Source organism: Apium graveolens, chromosome 6 (assembly GCF_009905375.1).
Source record: "Apium graveolens cultivar Ventura chromosome 6, ASM990537v1, whole genome shotgun sequence".
Classification (NCBI taxonomy): domain Eukaryota; kingdom Viridiplantae; phylum Streptophyta; class Magnoliopsida; order Apiales; family Apiaceae; genus Apium; species Apium graveolens.
Window position 1 is genome coordinate 289,990,206 of NC_133652.1, and position 21,309 is coordinate 290,011,514.

Here is a 21,309-nt window from a genome sequence, read left to right on the forward strand (position 1 = left end):
GCTTAGGATATGATAAGAATGTTCAACCGAAGAAAGTTGTTCAACACCATGAACAAACTAAAAGTGATGCTTATAAATCACCTTCATTTACATGTTCTTTTTATAATAGACACGGACATACTGTTTCATATTGTAAGTTTAGAAGTGGTGAATTTAAAGGAAGGCATATATGGGATCAAAAAGGATATAAGTCATCCAAAAATGTTGAAAAGAATGTATTCAATCCTAGGGTATCTAATATAAAAAAAAGGCAACCTAGATCTTAATTCTTTCAACCACCTATTAGGTTTGAAAAGAATAAACCAAAATATCATGGCATCTTTCCTAGAAATATTGTGTTTTATTCAAATGATAGAAGCATGATATATAAACGTGAAAACTCTAAAAATTATGCTAGTACAAGAATATCAAAATTAAATACCACATATCCATGGGGAACACTTTATAATATTAGGAATAATGCATCTAGATATCCTTATATGAATAGCAATGCTTATCCAACGCCTAGATTTTTCCATGCAAATTCAAATGTTACTTATGATGTACTAACCCTAGGACCCTCAGGACAAAAGGGTACCTATGTATTTAATTGATCTATTTTGTAGGTTTGCCTTAATGCTAAGAAAGACTTGTGGTACCTTGATAGTGGATGTTCGAGACATATGACCGGTAATAAGTCACTCTTGAATAATATTAAAAAGTTCACTGCTGGAAGTGTCACGTTCGAAGATAGGAGTAAAGGTATCATTATTGGCATTGGTGACATCGGTAACGAGCACTTCAAGATATTCGACGTACAACTAGCCACAGGACTAAAGTACAACCTTCTCTCGATATGTCAACTTTGCAATAATGGAAATAAGGTAATTGTCTATCCTACTCATTGTTCTATTTTTAACAAAGATGAAAAAATAGTCCTTACGTATCCTTAAGGCAAAAATGTCTATACATGTGACATGAGTAAGCATATTAATATATGCCTAATTCACTACTAGAAATAGTATAATAGATATCGCCTCTTAGACATCGATTGCTTTTGGAGCCGATGTAAAAGGTGTTTTATACATCAGTTTTAAACAACCGATGTCTTTTGGTTTTATAAACATCAGTGTTTTATCCCTACCGATGTTATGTATTTGTTTTAAAAAAATTATTCAGCACGGCTTCCCTGTTTTCCCTCCTTAGCCAAATAATTTATTCCCTCCATGTTTCCCCCCTATTTTTTGCCTTAAAAAAATTTTCCCCCTATTTTCCCACACATCTTCCCCCTCTTTTTAATTAACAATATAACAAAAAACATCAAATATAAAACATCAAACATAAAACATCAAAAAAACAATGTTACTCACCAATCGAGAACATATTTTCCAAACACCCACCACCGTGCTCTCATTTTCTCATCAATCTCCCTCGTTGCTCTCATCGAATTGGGGGTTTCATTGCATTAGCATGGGTTTCATTGTATTAGCGTAAATCAAAGTTTAAGGTTGAAGTTCAAGTCTGAGTTGAAGTTTAAGGTTGGAGTTCAAGTCCGAGTTTAAGGTTGGAGTTTAAGTCTGAGTTTGAAGCTAAGTTGGAGGTTCAAGCTTGAATTCGGTAAGTTTAAAGCCTAATTTCAGAATTGGGGGTTTCAATTTGAAACCCTAGTTTTTTTATTTTTAATTAGTTGAGTGATTGTTCTTATTGTGCATATTACATTGAGCATGTTAAACTCGGAGAAGGATGTTAATTTATGGATGATAACTGGCTGAAGAGCTGTATGTGACTGCTTGGTTCATGATTCTTGATATGTACTACTTTAGCGGGAGATTTTTAGCTGATTTATAGCTGATTTAGTGTTTGGAATTATATGTGATGTTTTGTTTGGAATTGATTTGAAGCGGTGTTTGTTTTTGTGTTTGAGCTGTGTGTGTTTTCTGAATTGTATAGATTAGATTATGTTTTGTTTCGGATTTAATTATGTTTTAGTGTTTATTTCGTTGATTGAGATTCGCTTTTGTGAATTGTGTGTAATTTTACGCGATGTTTGTGTAAATTAGATTGAATTAGGAGGTCTGGTTAGGTTGCGGTGTTTGTTTTGTTGTGTGTGTTTTTTGAATTGTATAGATTATGTTATGTTTATTTGGGATTGAATTGTAATTGGTAGTGTTTATCTTGTTCATTGAGCTTGATTTTCGGGAATTGTGCTTAGTTTTAAGCGATGTTTGTTTGCATTTGCTTGAATTAGTAAGTCTGGTTAGGTTTCCGGGGTGTATATGCTTGTTTGAGCTTTTTATATCGTGAACTGTATTTCAAATTATGTGATGTTTATTTCGTTAGATTTAATCGAATGCTTTTGTTTTAGTATATTTGAGTTAATTAAGATTTAGATGTGAAGACTTTAGAGCTTTGATGGGTGGGAATTTCGGGGTTTAGTTGCTAAAGGATGGTTTGCATTGGTTTTTATGTTTATAATTGGAGATGTATCTATGTTTTTTGTTTACTAGTTTTTGAATTATAGATGTGAGCTTATTTGGAGATACTATTAAGTATAGAAGTAATAAATACGTAAGGTGCTCTGTTCTTGTTTTGTTGGTCGAGGGAACATGGATTTTTGAACTTACTAGAGTACATATATATAACAGCTGAGCTCTTTTCTTATTGCAACTGCTCTAATCTATGTCCAGGAGCAACCTCTCGCCCGCTCTCGTGTGTCCGAAGTGGTTAAAGCTCTAGATCACATTGTGTCACAACCATATTTCCCAAAAAGTCCTTCTGCAGAGAGCACTCCGGAAATCCCTGTCATCTCATGGCCAGATATTGGTTTCAATGGGCATATACGTCTTAGACTATTCCAGAGGTGTTCTTATACCATTCCAGCCGTGAGCCTGATTATCAAGTTTTGTATCAGAGTCATGATGACAGGTTCTCAACTTCGAAAGCATATATATTGCCTTCATTTCTTTTTAAATACCCGAGATTTGCATGATGTTCTACATGGTTATTTTACTTGTCTTCTGCTTTTACTGATGATGTATTTAGTAATCTAAATTATAACATAAACCCTCTAGATTGGTGCTCCTCCTGCTTGTTATCGTAATTGATTGTTTCCATGCCAGTTCGATAGTAGAGGGATAGAATGTTCATTCTTGTGAAGTTACCTTTTGTTTTCTGTTTTGTGGTAAATTTTAGGTGTTTGATCATTCAAGGCCTCCCTGCTAGTTCTAACTTCTAAAGAGGCATTGGTCACATTTAATAAGGCTTTTTTCTTTAACTACCTGATATTTGCATGATAATCTACTTATTTTTCCCATGTTGTCTTATTATCTCGCTGATGACATATTTAGTGCTCCTCCTGCTTGTTATTGCAGGGGTAGAGGAACCACGATTATTTCTATGCCAGGTGGATACTATGCTCTCTGAGGGACATACGTTATTGTATTTTTTTTACTTCATCATTTTCCTATACATATTGATAATCTACAGGATGCTGAAGAATGCTGGAAACAGATTTTGTACACACTCTCTCTGTACTTGAAACCACCGAATAATAGGTAACTTTGCAGCTGTAAGATATTTGGTGTGCTGTAGTATATTTATCAAGCCAGTCTCGGTTGAGAGGATGTTTATATTTTAGGTCTCCTCAAGCTTTAATTTTGTATTTTTCTGTTTTATCACTTCTCATAAATCTCAAGCAGTGACTTCCCATATATTGCATGTTTTTGTTCAAAATGTCTCACATGGTCATAATGCAGGTAATCAAGGCAAAGAAACGGAGACTTGGTCGTGCACTGAAAACAATAGGAGATTATTTTCTGTTGTCAGGATCACCTGTTGATGCCAGTGCCCATTATTCTACTTCCTTGGAACTTTCCAGGTTGACTGGGGATTATTTTTGGTATGCGGGCGCCCTAGAGGGTAGTGTTTTTACATTGTTGGTAAGCATCCTCTATATAAAATCAAGATTTCAATCTATAAATAGGATTGTATATGGATCATCTTATTCTATGATGTTATATTTTTTGTATACATGTAAATTTTGTGTGGTGTTGCACATTTGGTAAGACTGAGAACCTGTGCAGGATTATTAGCTATATTTCTATGTTATCAGTGGATGCGTGCATGTTCCTAAATGCATTCTTGCATCTAAATGCTTATTTGAATCATACATGGTATATAGGGGGAGCATCAACATTTGTTTTCTGTGTGTATCTTGGAAGTGCTAAAGATACATCTTATATAAAGTACTTGTTTTGAAGTTGTTATATGATGTTTTTACTATATTCTAGGGGGTAATTGAGGATATTTACAAAGTACATCCATTATATTTGGATATGAATTTAAATGTTTATGATGTGTGATATGTTACATTACAATATTTGGAAGTCGTTTAAACTTTTAGATCATTAATAAGTCACAAGTTCATGCATTTACCTTGCGCGTATCACTCGCAGATAGATAGAATGGGACAACAGGATTCTGATGTAAAGGATGAGGTCCGGTATCGATAAAATAGTGTCATCTTGCACTACAGGAAGTCATTTATTCAAAAAATGCTCAAATGTACATATTCTTATTGTCATCATACGGGACCAGAGGCTATAAGATCTTTACTAAGGAGTGGGAAGATGTAGAAGAATAAGGGCGTTCCTCAGATGATATTTTACATGCTATTGTCGGTACCAAGTCAAGTTCTTTGTGTTGGGTTCCGAAGGTATAAAACGCAGCGGATAAACGTAAATAAAACAAAAATTTCGAAACCCAAAATAGGATCCATGTATAATTATGGGCAAATTATGGAGATAACGAATCATACCTTTCAAGAGCTTAACTTTCACGAACTCAACGGAGATCCTAGCTATCACGCTTTGTGTATACCTCTCGGAAAAACACCTCTATGGTATCCACACGAGCACCTTCAAGAACGTCTCACGAACTTGACTACGGAATGGATGTACTAGCCTCCTTCTTGACGATCTGAATTGCCTCTGCCTCTCTTTGCTGCTAGGGTTTTTTTCTTAAAAACGTACAAGCCTCTTTAACCTATCATTATCTATTTATAATGGCTGATTAAAAAGGCCCATAATAGCAAAGCCCAACCCTAGTAGGTATTGGATTAAATAATAAAAACAAATTTCTATTATTTAATTAATAACTAAGTCATACTTAATTATTATGGGCAAAAACATTCCTTTTAATTCGAATTTATATTATCTCAATTAAGTCTTACTTAATTATAATAAAATTCAAATAATCATCAATTAATTTAAATCTATAATTTAAATTAACTATTCCATTAAGTGCTCTATTTGTGCGACCCTATAGGCTATTATTTAATTGACAATAATTTTATTCTCTAATAAAATTATAAACAATGAGCGGTATCTAGTAATACATCATTGTTATCCAATTAAATAATAATTAAATCGTGATTAGATAAAACCTTTCGTGATTAATATTTTTCATGTAATATAATCCCTTTAACCATACATATTATAGATTAAACTCGAGGCATGTATTTAGTCATCCTCTTCAACATTTAATCCGGGTTTACTTGATCCATGAGTAGATTATCGAGACAAATCATTATTTGAGCATGGCCATGCTTTTATAATCTCACTCAATCAAGAGGCCAATAATATCTCTCCTAATTATAGGAGGGTTAAATCCTTTATCTATCATTCATATTTCTCATACGACTCATGATATACCCGATGTCCACTTTTATCATCACCCGATCAAAAGTAACTTTTAATGTAGTCAAAGTATATTAATCCTCGTATAGAAATATAATGATTTCAAGTCAAAGGATCGTTACACCATTATCACTGTGAGTCTTTCTTATGACTTTATTAAACATGAAGAATCTCACTGTGGGTCTGTCCAGTACCATGAACTCTCACATGTACCTATGTATTGACTTTAGTATCCCCATACTTATAACCAATGAGATGTGGTTATCTTGTCAAACGACATACTAGTCTATCTATGTATTATTATTGTCCTATATAATAATACTCGACTAGGGACCTTTAAGAATATGATATATTATATAATCTCAAGTTCAAGTCATGTACTTAAACTATACAATTTGTATCATGATTCTAAGGACATTTATTATGCTAACAAAATATCGCAGTAATTAAGGTCATAATAAATACATTTTTTGAATGATCAACTGACATAAAGATTATAAAAGAATAATGTATTGCCTCTAGGGCACCTACACTAACAATCTCCCACTTGCACTAGAGCCAATCACCCATATATCTAATACCCATGGAACTAGTGTGACCATCGTGCTTCTGCTGCGACAAGCCTTTGGTCAGTGGGTCTGCAATGTTATCATTTGTGTGCACTTTACATATGTGTATATCACCCCTTTCATTAATCTCTCGAATAAGGTGAAATCTCCTGAGTATATGTTTAGCCCGGGAGTGTGATCTAGTTCTTTAGCCTGTGCAATGGCTCCATTATTATCGCAGCATAGATCAATGGGATCTGCGATCGATGGAACCACTCCCAAATCAGAAATGAACTTTCGAATCCAAACGGCCTCCTTAGTTGCTTCACAAGCTGCAATGTACTCAGCCTCCATTGTAGAATCAGCTACTATTTCTTGCTTTGAACTCTTCCAGCTTACAGCACCTCCGTTTAGACAAAACACAAAACCAGACTGTGATACAGTATCATCTCTGTCTATTTGGAAACTTGCATCGGTGTAACCTTTTACAACGAGTTTCTCTTCTACTCCATACACCAAGAATGAATCTTTAGTTCTTTTCAGGTACTTAAGAATATTCTTAACTGTCGTCCAATGACCTTCACCCGGATTAGACTGGTATCTGCTCGTCATGCTCAAAGCATACGAGACATCTGGGCGAGTACATACCAATGCATACATGATAGATCCAATTGCTGAAGCATATGGAACTTTATTCATGTGGTCCTTCTCATCCAATGATTTCGGACACTGGTCCTTAGAGATCGTTATCCCTTGAGACACGGGGACATATCCCCTTTTTGCATTTTGCATTCCAAAACGATGCAAAACCTTATCAATGTATGTGCTCTGACTTAGACCGATCATCCTTCTAGATCTTTCTCTATAGATCCTCATTCCTAGAATGTAGGATGCCTCTCCTAAGTCTTTAATGGAGAAATTGCTCCCTAACCAAGTCTTAACAGCCTTTAGAGAAGGTATGCCATTCCCCATTAGTAGTATATCATCAACATATAGTACTATGAATTCCACATAGCTCCCACTAACCTTCTTGTAAACACACGGTTCATCTTCGTGTTGAACAAAGCCATACTCTGTGACTATTTCATCAAAACGGATATTCCATCTCCTAGAGGATTGCTTCAATCCATAAATGGATCGACGCAATTTACATACCTTGCCAGCATTCCTTGGATCGACAAAACCCTCAGGTTGTGTCATGTACACATCCTCTTCAAGGCTTCCATTAAGGAAGGCTATTTTGACATCCATTTACCAGATTTCATAATCATGGAATGCTGCAATGGCAAGTAAAATCCTTATAGACTTGACCATAGCCACTGGTGAGAAAGTTTCATCATAGTCAATACCATGAATTTGTTTGAAACCTTTTGCAACCAGCCTAGCTTTATAGGTCTGAACATTTCCATCCATGCCCTTTTTTTTCTTAAAAACCCATTTGCACCCTATGGGTTTTACCCCTTCAGGTGGATCAACCAAAGTCCATACTTGGTTTTCGTACAGGGAATCTATCTCGGATTTCATGGCTTCAAGCCATCTCTTAGAGTCTGGACTGTTCATAGTATCTTGATATGTGAGAGGCTCATCTTCATCTATGAGCATCAAATCACCACATTGAGTCATGAGAAATCCATATCTCTCTGGCTCATGGCAAAATCTACCAGATCTACGAACAACCTATGTTTGTTGAGCAGTATCATTATTCTGCTCTTGTTCCACTTCAGGTTCAATGCTATTTTGCGGTTCTCGATCTTCATCGAGATCTATAGTTCTCCCACTGTTTCTTTTGGAAACAAAATCTCTTTCCATGAAGACAGCATCTCGAGCAATAAACACTTTATGCTCAGAAGGACTATAAAAATAATATGCCTTTGTTTTATTAGGGTATCCTACAAAAATGCACTCTTCGGATTTAGGTCCAAGCTTGTCAGATTCTTGACGTTTCACAAACCCCTTACATCCCCAAACTTTCATAAAGTTCATGCCTGACCGTTTCTCCTTCCATATCTCATATGGAGTCTTTTGAACCTTCTTAGTAGGAACACGGTTAAGTGTGAAAGCCGCTGTTTCTAGAGCGTAACCCCAGAAACTAATTGGAAGATCTGCATGACTCATCATCGATCGTACCATGTCCAACAAGGTGCGATTTCTCCTCTCTGAAACTCCATTCCATTGAGGTGTTCCTGGCGGAGTGAGTTGTGATACAATACCACACTCTTTCAAATACTCTCTAAATTCGGTGCTTAAGTATTCACCCCCACGATCGGATCGTAAGATCTTAATACTTGCATCTCCGCCAATTTGCTTCTCTACTTCAACCTTGTATTCTTTAAATTTTTCAAAAGAATCAGATTTGTTCTTCATAAGATATACATATCCATATCTACTGAAATCATCAGTAAATGTTATGAAGTAGTAGTAGCCTCTTCTAGCCATTACACGCATTAGGCCACATACATCACTATCTATTAGCTCCAGACGTTTAGTGGCCCTTTGACCCTTACCAGTGAAAGGGGCTTTAGTCATCTTACCAAGCAAACAAGATTCGCATTCTTGGTATGATTCAAAATCAAACTTATCCAAGTATCCATCCTTATGTAATTTGGATATGCGTTTCTCATTTATGTGGCCTAGACGATAATGTCAGAGGTATGTTTGATTTGAGTCATTCATTTTAAGTCGTTTGTTTTCTATATTACAGACAGGGTTATCTAAATCAAGAACATATAAACCATTAAATAAATGCGCAACACCATGGGTTAAGTCATTCAAAGCAAAAGAGCAACTGTTGTTCTTTATTGTAAACAAAAAACCTTTCTTGTTCAAACAAGAAACAGAAATAATGTTTCTGCGAATCGCAGGCACGTAAAAATAGTCTTCTAGTTCTAAAATAAGCCCAGAGGGCATAGATAAATAATAAGTCCCTACAGCTAAAGCAGCAACTTTTGCTCCATTGCCTACTCTTAGGTCCACTTCTCCCTTGGCCAAAGTTCTACTTCTCTGCAGGCCCTGCACATTTATACAAATGTGAGAAGCACATCCAGTATCAAATACCCAAGATGTAGAAATAGACAAATTGACTTCTATAACATAAATACCTGATCCAGAAATCTGAACTACTTTCTTTTTCTTCAGATCCTCCAAGTAAATTGGACAGTTTCTCTTCCAGTGACCATCTTTCTTACAGTAGTGACATTCACCCTTGGTCACACCACCTTTAGGCTTTAAAGCCTGTTTGGGACCTGACTTTGGCTTGGGTGTAGAATCAGATCCAATCTTCATCTTACCCTTCCATTTTCCCTTCCCTTTGGCCTTACCTTTATTTCCCATCATCAGTATGGGAGCACGTTCAGCTGTCTTCATGTTGGTCTCATATGTTCTCAACATATGCAACAATTCAGTAGGTGTTTTGTCAAATTCATTCATATTATAGTTCACAACAAACTGAGTGAATTTGTTGTTCAAAGAATTCATGATTAGGTCAATACCAGTTTTCGGACCAATCGGGAAACCCAAAGTTTCAAGGTACTCAATATAACCAATCATCTTCAGAACATGTGGGCCAACTGGTTCACTCGCCCCTTGTTTGCAATTAAAAAGTGACTTACTCGTGTTGAACATTTCTTGACGAGTTTGGCTTGCAAACATGCTTTGCAAGTGCTCATTGATAGTATATGCATCCATATGCACATGTTGTCTTTGAAGCTCAGCACTCATAGTTGCCAACATAAGACATGTAACATCATTTGCATCATTCTCATCCCTTGTGCGTGCTGCTCGTTCATCAGCAATAGCACCCTTAGGAAGGGGGCCTGGAGGAGGAATATCAATGACATGAAGCTTGCGCTCCTGCCTGAGGACAATCCTCAAATTCCTCTGCCAGTCTAGGAAGTTGTTTCCTCCTGTCAGCTTGTCCTTCTCAAGGACTGAACGTACGGACATTGTGTTTGTGTTGTTTGCCATTACTCAGTATCTATAATAATAAAAGCGCAAAATAAACATTAGATTGTCTGAGTTAAAATTTTATGTTCATATGATTATGATATATTCATAATATATCTCCCACTATTTTTTATCAAATTAATAGCCCTAACTATTAATTCGGAAAGTATATCCCATAAATCTTTCTAGTGAGCCAAGATCCATATTTCGTCATGTTCTAAGTCAACCACTGGTATCCTTAAAACATGATTATTTAGGTAGACAACAGTTGTCAATTATATCATATATAATTCTTGGATAATTTGGTGAACAACAATTGATCTTATCTATCTAATAGATTTTTAACCAAACTCTATGCTTCTAAGTTCATAATAGTTGAATATAACCGTTTATATTCACCTTATTATGATGACTCAGTTAAGTTAGACCCAATGATACAACGTCCGAATATAACCATTTATATTCGTCGCATTTCACCATAATAGATAGGAGTCCCCTGCCACTGACAGCCTTTCCCCTTATCGATCTAGGATTTAATGAGTGTTCATTCATTGGAAAGCATCTGATTAAAATTTAATATTTTTACTTAGGGATTTTTAATTTAGAACGATCATGATCCCATCATAAAGAGATTCCCAATTTTTCATTGAATAAAATACTTCAAATCAATACTCGTCAATGGTTTGATTTCCAGGTAGTGGAGGAGTCACATCGGTCTCGCTTAAAACCCACAGCCTTACAAGTTCTATGAACCCGTTGTTGACAAAATCGCCCCATGTCAGAAATAAAGAAAATTCGTATTTTATTCCGTGTTTCATAAACACGAGAATCTCATGATCGTTTGTTAATTTTAAATCTTGAGTCGTTACAGATTTTATCTTGTTTAAAGGCATGGCATGGGTGATGTATCTAATACATACATGCATCATTAATCTAATTAAAACATGCATTTTCTACTCTACACATACTATTTATACATCATATGAAAAGTGCGTAAAGTAAACGTGCAATAGTTATGGCCCAATCCTATGTGATCTTTTCAGGCTAATGAAAAGATCAAGGTCAGTCTATGGTGTAAAAATAACTATTACATATGTCTTCTCTATTGCTTCCATTGTCTCCTTGGCCTCCATAGGATGCCTCCTCTTTCCCTTGTCCTTCTTGGATGTTACATTAAGAATTATACTAATGAACTTATAAAAGAACTCGAGTTACATTCGAGATAAAACAACTACAAATAGAAAACGACATGCAAGTCGTATTTATTACAAACCAAAAGAATAAACCATTACAACTAAGGTCTTAAGGCCATAACTATGCACCATGCTCAAGTAACCATTAAAGAACATGATAGATCATATAAAGATGACATACTATTTATCATTTATCATGATCCAATCAAGAATAATAAATAAGTAAAGCATATGTCATAAGCACAAATTAAAAACAAAACCCTAAGCACGGTGAGGTCGCTGGGGAGTTCGGGGGGGGCAGCGAGCCCCCCGATGGCAGAAATTTTTGCAAAATCAGGTATCAGAATACTAGCAAAACATGTATCAGAATACTATTCCAGAAGCATGTATCAGTATACACACGATCCATATCCCAGTTACCAAAAACATGTATCAGTATACATATTTTAAGAGATCGCATACATATGAGTTATGGCAGATCTTAAACATACTAGTATCATCATATAGTACATTAACAGATTCATCATATCATTCATATAACATAACTGTTATCATGGCAGACTCATGTAACATAACTGTTATCATGGCAGACTCATCACACATGCATACTTGTAAAAATACAGTAAACACGTAACCAAATCAGCCCCTTATACACGTAGCTCTGATGCCATTGTTGAGTTCCGAAGGCAAAAAACGCAGCGGATAAACGTAAATAAAACAAAAATTTCGAAACCCAAAACAGAATCCATGTATAATTATGGGCAGATTATGGAGATAACGAATCATACCTTTCAAGAGCTTAACTTTCACGAACTCAACGGAGATCCTAGCTATCACGCTTTGTGTCTACCTCTCGGAGAAACACCTCTATGGTATCCACACGAGCACCTTCAAGAACGTCTCACAAACTTGACTACGGAATGGATGTACTAGCCTCCTTCTTGACGATCTGAATTGCCTCTGCCTCTCTTTGCTGCTAGGATTTTTTTCTTAAAAACGTACAAGCCTCTTTAACCTATCATTATCTATTTATAATGGCTGATTAAAAAGGCCCATAATAGCGAAGCCCAACCCTAGTAGGTATTGGATTAAATAATAAAAACGAATTTCTATTATTTAATTAATAACTAAGTCATACTTAATTATTATGGGCAAAAACATTCCTTTTAATTCGAATTTATATTATCTCAATTAAGTCTTACTTAATTATAATAAAATTCAAATAATCATCAATTAATTTAAATCTATAATTTAAATTAACTATTCCATTAAGTGCTCTATTTGTGCGACCCTATAGGCTATTATTTAATTGACAATAATTTTATTCTCTAATAAAATTATAAACAATGAGCGGTATCTAGTAATACATCATTGTTACCCAATTAAACAATAATTAAATCGTGATTAGATAAAACCTTTTGTGATTAATATTTTTCGTGTAATATAATCCCTTTAACCATACATATTATAGATTAAACTCGAGGCATGTATTTAGTCATCCTCTTCAACATTTAATCCGGGTTTACTTGATCCATGAGTAGATTATCGAGACAAATCATTATTTGAGCATGGCCATGCTTTTATAATCTCACTCAATCAAAAGGCCAATAATATCTCTCCTAATTATAGGAGGGTTAAATCCTTTATCTATCATTCATATTTCTCATACGACTCATGATATACCCGATGTCCACTTTTATCATCACCCGATCAAAAATAACTTTTAATGTAGTTAAAGTATATTAATCCTCGTATAGAAATATAATGATTTCAAGTCAAAGGATCGTTACACCATTATCACTGTGAGTCTTTCTTATGACTTTATTAAACATGAAGAATCTCACTGTGGGTCTGTCCAGTACCATGTACTCTCACATGTACCTATGTATTGACTTTAGTATCCCCATACTTATAACCAATGAGATGTGGTTATCTTGTCAAACAATATACTAGTCTATCTATGTATTATTATTGTCCTATATAATAATACTCGACTAGGGACCTTTAAGAATATGATATATTATATAATCTCAAGTTCAAGTCATGTACTTAAACTATACAATTTGTATCATGATTCTAAGGACATTTATTATGCTAACAAAATATCGCAGTAATTAAGGTCATAATAAATACATTTATTGAATGATCAACTGACATAAAGATTATAAAAGAATAATGTATTGCCTCTAGGGCACCTACACTAACACTTTGTATAGACAGTAGTAAAATATATGAATGGATATGTGTAGTACTTGATATTTGGATTAGATGAATATATTATACCAGATGTTTGAATATTGATTGTTAGATTTATAGATAACTAGTATTATGCAGCAATTGGTTTTGGTAGTTCATTGATTTTTGGAATCTATATTTTTAAAATGTGCATTAATAAAACATGTACAAACATCATTAAAATGAAAAATGATGTTTGTCAAAGCTTAATACATCAATTCTAGTGGACCATTAATATCAGTAAAAACCGATGTTAAATACTACATTAAAAAAATCTTAAAACAAAAAACTGATGTTATTAAACATTATAGACATCAGTTTGTTACAAATAGACATCAGTTACCAATTAAGAACTGATGTCAAAGGTATTGTTAACATCGGGAAGATTCTTCGATCCTTAGTCTCAAAATTCAATTATGTGGTATGCTCAATTGAAGAATCAAACAATGTGGATATTCTGACGATGGATGAACTCAAAAGTAGTCTTCTGATTCATGAGCAAAGAATGAAATGCTCCATTGACGAAGAGCAGGCCCTAAAGGTCACACATGAAGATCGAGGTGGAAGAGGCAGAGGCTTAATAATGGGTCGTGGAATGCTACAAGTGTCATAATTTAGGACATTATCAGTATGAATGTTAGTTAAATTGAAAGATTTTGCTTCGCACACATATATTTAAATTGATAAAAATATCATATTCTAATGATATATGAAGATTAGATATGCATGAGAAATTTAATATCAAGATATAGAAATCGGTTTTAAACAAAGAGCTGATGTTATATGCTGTATTTAACATCAGTTTAAAACCGATGTTAAATAGGGGGGTCTTTAACATCACCCACGAAGACATCGGATTTTAGAATTCATAGACATCGGTTTTTAGCCGACATCTATTGACGTTTTTCTAGTAGTGATCACTAATATAGATGACCCTTGGTTGTGGCATCGAAGATTAGGACACGCAAACATGAAGTTGATTAAAAATATATCAACTAAAGAACATGTACGAGGAATACCAAAATTAAATTATAAGAAGGATCACATATGTGAAGCTTGTGAAATTGGCAAACAAATACGAGCCTCTCATAAATCAAAATTTATGGTATCTACCTCACGACCTCTTGAGCTTTTACACATGGATCTTATCGGTCCAATCCTAGAACAAAATCTTGGAGGATGTTCATATACTTTGGTAGTTGTTGATGACTATTCATGATTTACGTGGATAGAATTCCTCAAAACCAAATGTGATGCTTTTGAATCTTTTTCTTCTCTATGCAAAAGAATTCAAAAGCAACAAAATAATACCATAGTCTATGTAAGAACTGATCATGGTAAAGAATTTGAAAATTGAAGCTTTTCAAGTTTTTGTGAAACTAATGGTATCACTCATAACTTTTCTGCTCCTTATACTCCTCAATCTAACGGAGTAACTGAAAGGAATAATAGAATATTACAAGAAATGGTAAATATAATGGTAAATAAATATCAACGTCCTAAATATTTTTGGGTCGAGGCAATATCTACTGCATGCCATGTACTAGAGTCTTATTAAGACCTATAATACAAAAGACTCCATATGAGCTTTATTTTGGTAAAACTTCTAAAGTTATTTACTTTAGAGTATTTAGAAGTAAATGCTATATATTAAACTCCAAATATTACCTTACAAAATTTGATCCAAAATCAAATAAAGCTATATTCCTTGGATATTCAACAAATAGCAAAGTTTATAGAGTATTTAATTTAAATTCTCTAGTGGTGGGAGAATCAATGAACATAGCTTTGATGAATCAAAACCATCACCTAAATAGTGATTTATTGTCGGAATATAGAAAGTATGGTATGCAAATTGATCGTTGGGAGATGGAGAAAAATATAGTGAAGTCAGATTTTAAAAAAAAAAATTCGATTAAGGGAAAATATTAAATTAAAAACAGATATAAAAGTATTTACGTATAGATGTACAGAGGGAGTTAGGGTTGGAATTGGAGTGAGGAGAGAGAAGGGGTTGGATAAAAATTTGTGTGGTGGAGATTCAATTCAAATTATAAAATTAGTGGTTGTGATTGGTTTCTAGTTTTTAGAATAAGGTTGGTTTCTATTTGACCATCTCCTTATACATATATATAGGCAAATGATCAAATAGAAACCAAAATTAGAATAAAAACTAGAAACTATCTAAGCCATTAGATCAATCTAATCTAATGCCCCTAAAAGCAGCACACCCAACTAATTTTCCCGTCAAACAGTAAGTTTTTTTAAAATACGATTTCACTGTATTTTTCTCCATCTCTCAACGATCGATTTGCATATCACTTGTGTTATATTTCAAAGTAATTTAAAATATATGATTTGGTTTCTAATTTCTATTCTAAATTGGTTTCTATTATAATAGCCCCTATATATATATTGGGCTTGTTTGACTTCTAGATTTTACTTAATCCTTGTTTTAGTTCAATCGTCCTGTAACCAATGACTTTATCCATTTACAATTTTGGCCCAATTTCAACATTTAAGGTCCATCATTTATTTGTAATCCATCGGTTTCTAGTATTTTCTCGTCACATTCAATCCAATTCTAGTAGCTTCTAGACGAGTCTATCGAATTCAAACCCCTCAATATATTCATATATCATAATCTTTAATCTTTCAGTCATCTGAACCCTCTTTCTTTTATGTCCAACACTATTTTTGTGTCTTCAAATTTAACATAATCAGCCACTAAAATAGTAGTACATTCGTAGATCGAGTCGTATTCAGTTTTTGTTAAATGAAGATTTTATCTCGATTTTCTATACTTTGCTTAACTTTTATCGATCGCTCGTGATGCCTATAAAATGGTAACTATGATTTTTCAGATTCAATTCGGTAAGTAATCGTTTCACCAAACTTTTACATCATTATTATCATTATTATTATTTGAAATGCACGCACTAGCAATTACTTAATAAATTATGATCCAACAGGAAATGAATGAAATCCAAAAATTGATCTCATTTTAAAATTTTCGGAAATTCCATATATGTAAAATCAAATTGATTATTTTATTGAAAATATTTTGTTTTGCTTTATGTCTTTGAATCAAAATACGTTTGTATATTTATTTAATGTAGGATATTTTTTCATGATTTGGATAAACTCTAAGCAAATTAAAATCCCATTTTTTGCCTTTCTTTATATTTTTCAATTTCTAATAAGCAACAAATTGATCAACATTGGAACCAAAAATAAGGTGACTAGAGCATATTATTTTTCCTTAATTGCATTAAGTTACTTTATATGAATTTGTTTAAAGAATAAAGAAAATGCTCGAAGAAGCATGTCCACCTACATACATATATAGTATGTAATGCAATAATTGTGGGGGAAAATATTTCATATAACTATAAGTTCATATCATATGTTTGCTAGTAGTTATCGATTCTTGATATGTATCCATTAATAATTAAACACCTTAATGTTATTTTACTAGAGCCTCTTGAAAGAAGAGATCTCTACTAGGAAATTGTTGAAGATAACAAGTTTTTTTGTCGAGTCGGCCCTCTACTCCTCAACATCATAGTCATTTATGCGAGCATTTTAATGGCCACCCAAGGATAGATAATAGCACTTAAGCGTGTACGTACTCTTACTTCAGTTAATTGTATTGTTTGATGTTTGAAGAAGATGAGCTAGACATTTTTTGGGAGAGAATAATTCTCTGTATTTGTAATGTGTAAACATATCTCGTGATGAGACACTAGTATAGTGTTCCTTTAAATAGATGGTATTGCATTGTACTTAAAAAATGTATTAGACTTGAGAATCATATCCCAACCACTTTTAATATTTTATAATTTTTTTGAAGTAATTTCGACCATGAAAATTTAATTGTATGTATGAAATCTACATATGACCATACCGGCATATAATAAATTAAATTCAGTGTATGCCTTTGGGGTCATGTGTATATTTCATAAGTAAAATTAAATTTTCTAGTTCAAAAATATGTCAAAAAATATCAGGTAAAATAAAAGTCGTTGGGATATGATTTTCAGGGGTAAATTTTTTTTTAATACAATGCAATTTCATTTATTTAAAGGATCACTCTTCTACTATCTCATTATTACACATTTTCACACAATGCAAATACAAAAACATTATTATCTTCCCCAAAATTTTGAGCTCATCTTCTTCTTACAACACACCCAACAATGAACAAAGTGATGTCACAGTAGATGCACCTTCTGGTGCAATTACATACCTATCCTTATCGATAATATTTATGAACTTTCTCTGGTGGACATAATCACAAAACTGAGCACCATACTAAGAATAAGATGGCTAAATCCACCAAGAACCGATCACATTTCGCAATTATGGAATCATATTCGTCCTCGATCTCTTTCTTCCAGCATGTGCACCGGTAAGTTAATTAAAAAAGTATTAGTTAGTGCATAGACTTTTACAATTTCAAAGATAATTAAATTTATATTTATAAAAAAGAAGATAAAAATTTAAGAAAGAGAATTACTAGAAAGAAAATTAATTAAAGCGGAGAAGAAATTATGTGAGATAGTTTGTGGATGATTGTTGTACAAGAAATTACTACTCGGGAGAGAAAGACATGTGTACTAATTTCAAGGATTGAAAGAAAGAAATACATGGTTTAATGAGAAAGTAACACCTATACAGAGTAACATATGTAACATGTAATTTCTTTTATTATAATAGAGATATTATAAATCAAAAATATATTGATCTACTGCATTTACCGAGTCTAAGAATGAATTGATCTCCATTAAACTTCTAGACATTTTAATATAAATAATGGGTAGTGCCTCAAATTCACAATATTCAAATATTAAGTTAAAAATTGAACGGTGCGGATCTTTGCTTCTCTATTGACTAGGTTTTACTTAATATTTATTTTAGTTTAATGGGCTCGTACCGAATCGCTTAATCAATTTACAATTTTGGCCCAATTTTGGCATTTAAGGTCAATTAGTTAGTCGTAAGCCATCCGTTCTCTAGTAGTTTATCAAGGTACATTCAATCCAGTTCTAGTAGCTCCTATTTTAGTGTATGTCGTTTAAGCCACTCAATAAATATTCATGTATCACATTTTTTAATCATCCGAACCTACATTTTTTTCCTCGAACACTCTTCGCATGGCTTCAATTTTACATATTCACCCACCAAAATAGTAGTACATTCTTCAATCGATCGAGTTGGGTGCAATTTTTGTAAAATACGGATTTTACCTCGATTTGCTATGTTTTACTTAATTTTGTTGATTACTTTATACCTATAAATTGATTATTATGATTTTCTCAGATCCAATTTGATAAGTGATCGCTTAACCAATTTTTTACATCATTATCATTTTTCAAAATGCATGCACTAGCAATTACTTAATTGATTATGATTCAAAAGGGAATGAACAATATCCAAATATTGATCTCATTCTAAAATTTTCGCAAGTTAAGTCACTTGATATAAATTTGTATAAATTTGTATGTAATTTGCAGGTATCTATCTGGGAATGTAATAATTGTAGATAAATTTCTTTAATAATTATGTAATTGTATATCTCATATTTTCCGGTACTTATCAACTCTTAATATATATGCATTGCAAAATAATGGAAAAATCTTAATGTGAATGCATGTATTAGATTTACTAGCTTAAAACCCCGTGCGATGCACGGGTTGCACATATTTTTTTTAATATTACATTATTTTAAAAAAATAGTTGAATTCAATTCTTAATTTTATTCATTTAAAATTTTATTAATATGATTTCATGATAATTATTTTGAGGTGGTAACCCGGAGTTATGCACCAAGAGAGATATATGTGGGTTTATAAAGGTTTCTCCGCCTACGTAAGGAGCAAGGTTATTTTAAGGGAAGAACTCGGGTCCTGGAGAGGAGCTTGGGGAGTGGACGTAGGGATGAGCGAATCTATTAGAGGTTGCGCCATCGCGAACCAGGATAAATCTCTCATGTTGTATTTTTTTCCTTGTCTTTTATTTCCGCATATATAATCTGTATCGGTAAAATATTTAAAATGGGATAAATATTTTTAAAACGCCATAAAAAATTTTAAATTGGTAATTAAGCTATTCAATCCCCCTTCTAGCTTAAAATAGCCCTTTTACAGGACCTGACAATTAGTATCAGAGCAGTGCTTTTTAACGTGTGTGTTAAGTGATTTGTAGATTTACGGGCACAATAAAAAGTGATGTGAAATGGCGTATGTAAATACCATTGGCTGTGGTGCAGGTCAATCTAGCTCTCGCCCTCCTCTATTTGACCACACCAACTTTGCAACATGGAAAACGAGATTTCGCATTTATGCCAGATCTCAAGGAGTCAGAGTTTGGATGGCCATAGAAGATGGAGTTATTATTCCTACCAAAACGGTTGATGACATCATCATCGAAAAGAAGGTTGGTGAATATAACACAATAGAGGAAGAAAGAATTAATATAGATGCTAAGGCAGAAATGGTAATCACAAGTGCACTTGATGAAAAAGAATATGAAAGAGTAAATAATTACAAGTCAGCACAAGAAATGTGGGATTAACTAGTGGTTACCTATGAAGGAACCACAGATATAAAAGATTCTCAAATGGACACTTTGATCCAAGAATACGAGAACTTTAAACTCCAAGAAGGAGAAAATATTATCGACATGGAAACTAGATTCGCTCACATTTTCGATGAACTACCTCAACTCGGAAAGAGTTATACACAAAATGAAAAGAACCGAAGAATTCTAAAATCATTACCTCTAAGTTGGAAGGTTAAAGTAACCACAATCAAAGAGATGCACAGTCTCAATTATTATAAAATAGATAATTTGGAAATCTTCGTGCATACGAAGAAGATAATTTACAAGAAAAAGTCATTCCAAAAGTAGAAGACAAAAAGAAAAACATGGCTTTAAAGTCTATACTTATAGATGAAGAAGAAAACAGAGATGAATTAAACGAAAAAATCCAAAATCTCGATGAAAGCGAAATTGTTTTACTTACGAGACAACTATGTCGTGTGCTTCAAATTAAAGCTCAAAGATACGGAAAAGGCTTCCTTAGATCAAATAATCAACAAAGAGTTTTTAACTCTAATGGAAGGCCAAATTACTCTCAAAATTACACTTTTAACTATTAGAGTAATATTCCATCAATGAGCTATAATAAAGGCAAAGGTATGTAAAATACTAATGTCTATAATAATAACACTCCTACTTACACTCCTCCCAAACAAAAAGAATAAAATACGAAGGAAATACAAGAGGTGTGTTACGAATGTAAACAACCAGGTCACTTTAAATGAGAATGTCCTAAACTTATAAAAGGACGGTCTCTCGTGGCTGAGAACGGGTTGGATTTAAGTGAAGATGAAGAAGCTCTAAAAGCTAGTGAAGAAATTATGAATCTATGTTTAATGGCTATAGGGGATGCATCTACTTCAAAGGAAACCTCCACTTCAAATCAAGAGGTAACCCTTTTTCAAACTTCATTCAATTACATAATCTAATTTGAATCTGGTAGATATAAATAATCATGATTTAATTGACCTTGTGGTAAACACTAATAACAAGTATAAAGTTCTTGACAAAAGACATCATCTATTATGGTACGAGAAAATGAAACTCGAGGAAATACATTATAATCAAAGTAAAGAGTTTACTCGGATGATGGACTCAAAAGTCCAATATGAA

General features: G+C 33.4%; 1 protein-coding gene across 1 annotated transcript; it reads left to right on the top strand.

Annotated features, from left to right (window-relative positions):
* Positions 1–19,830: 19,830 nt before the first annotated feature.
* On the top strand, positions 19,831–20,169 carry LOC141666198 (uncharacterized). Its single transcript, XM_074472190.1, has one exon. It carries the CDS (start codon positions 19,831–19,833, stop codon positions 20,167–20,169), a length of 339 nt encoding a protein of 112 aa, XP_074328291.1.
* The last annotated feature ends 1,140 nt before the right edge of the window (positions 20,170–21,309 follow it).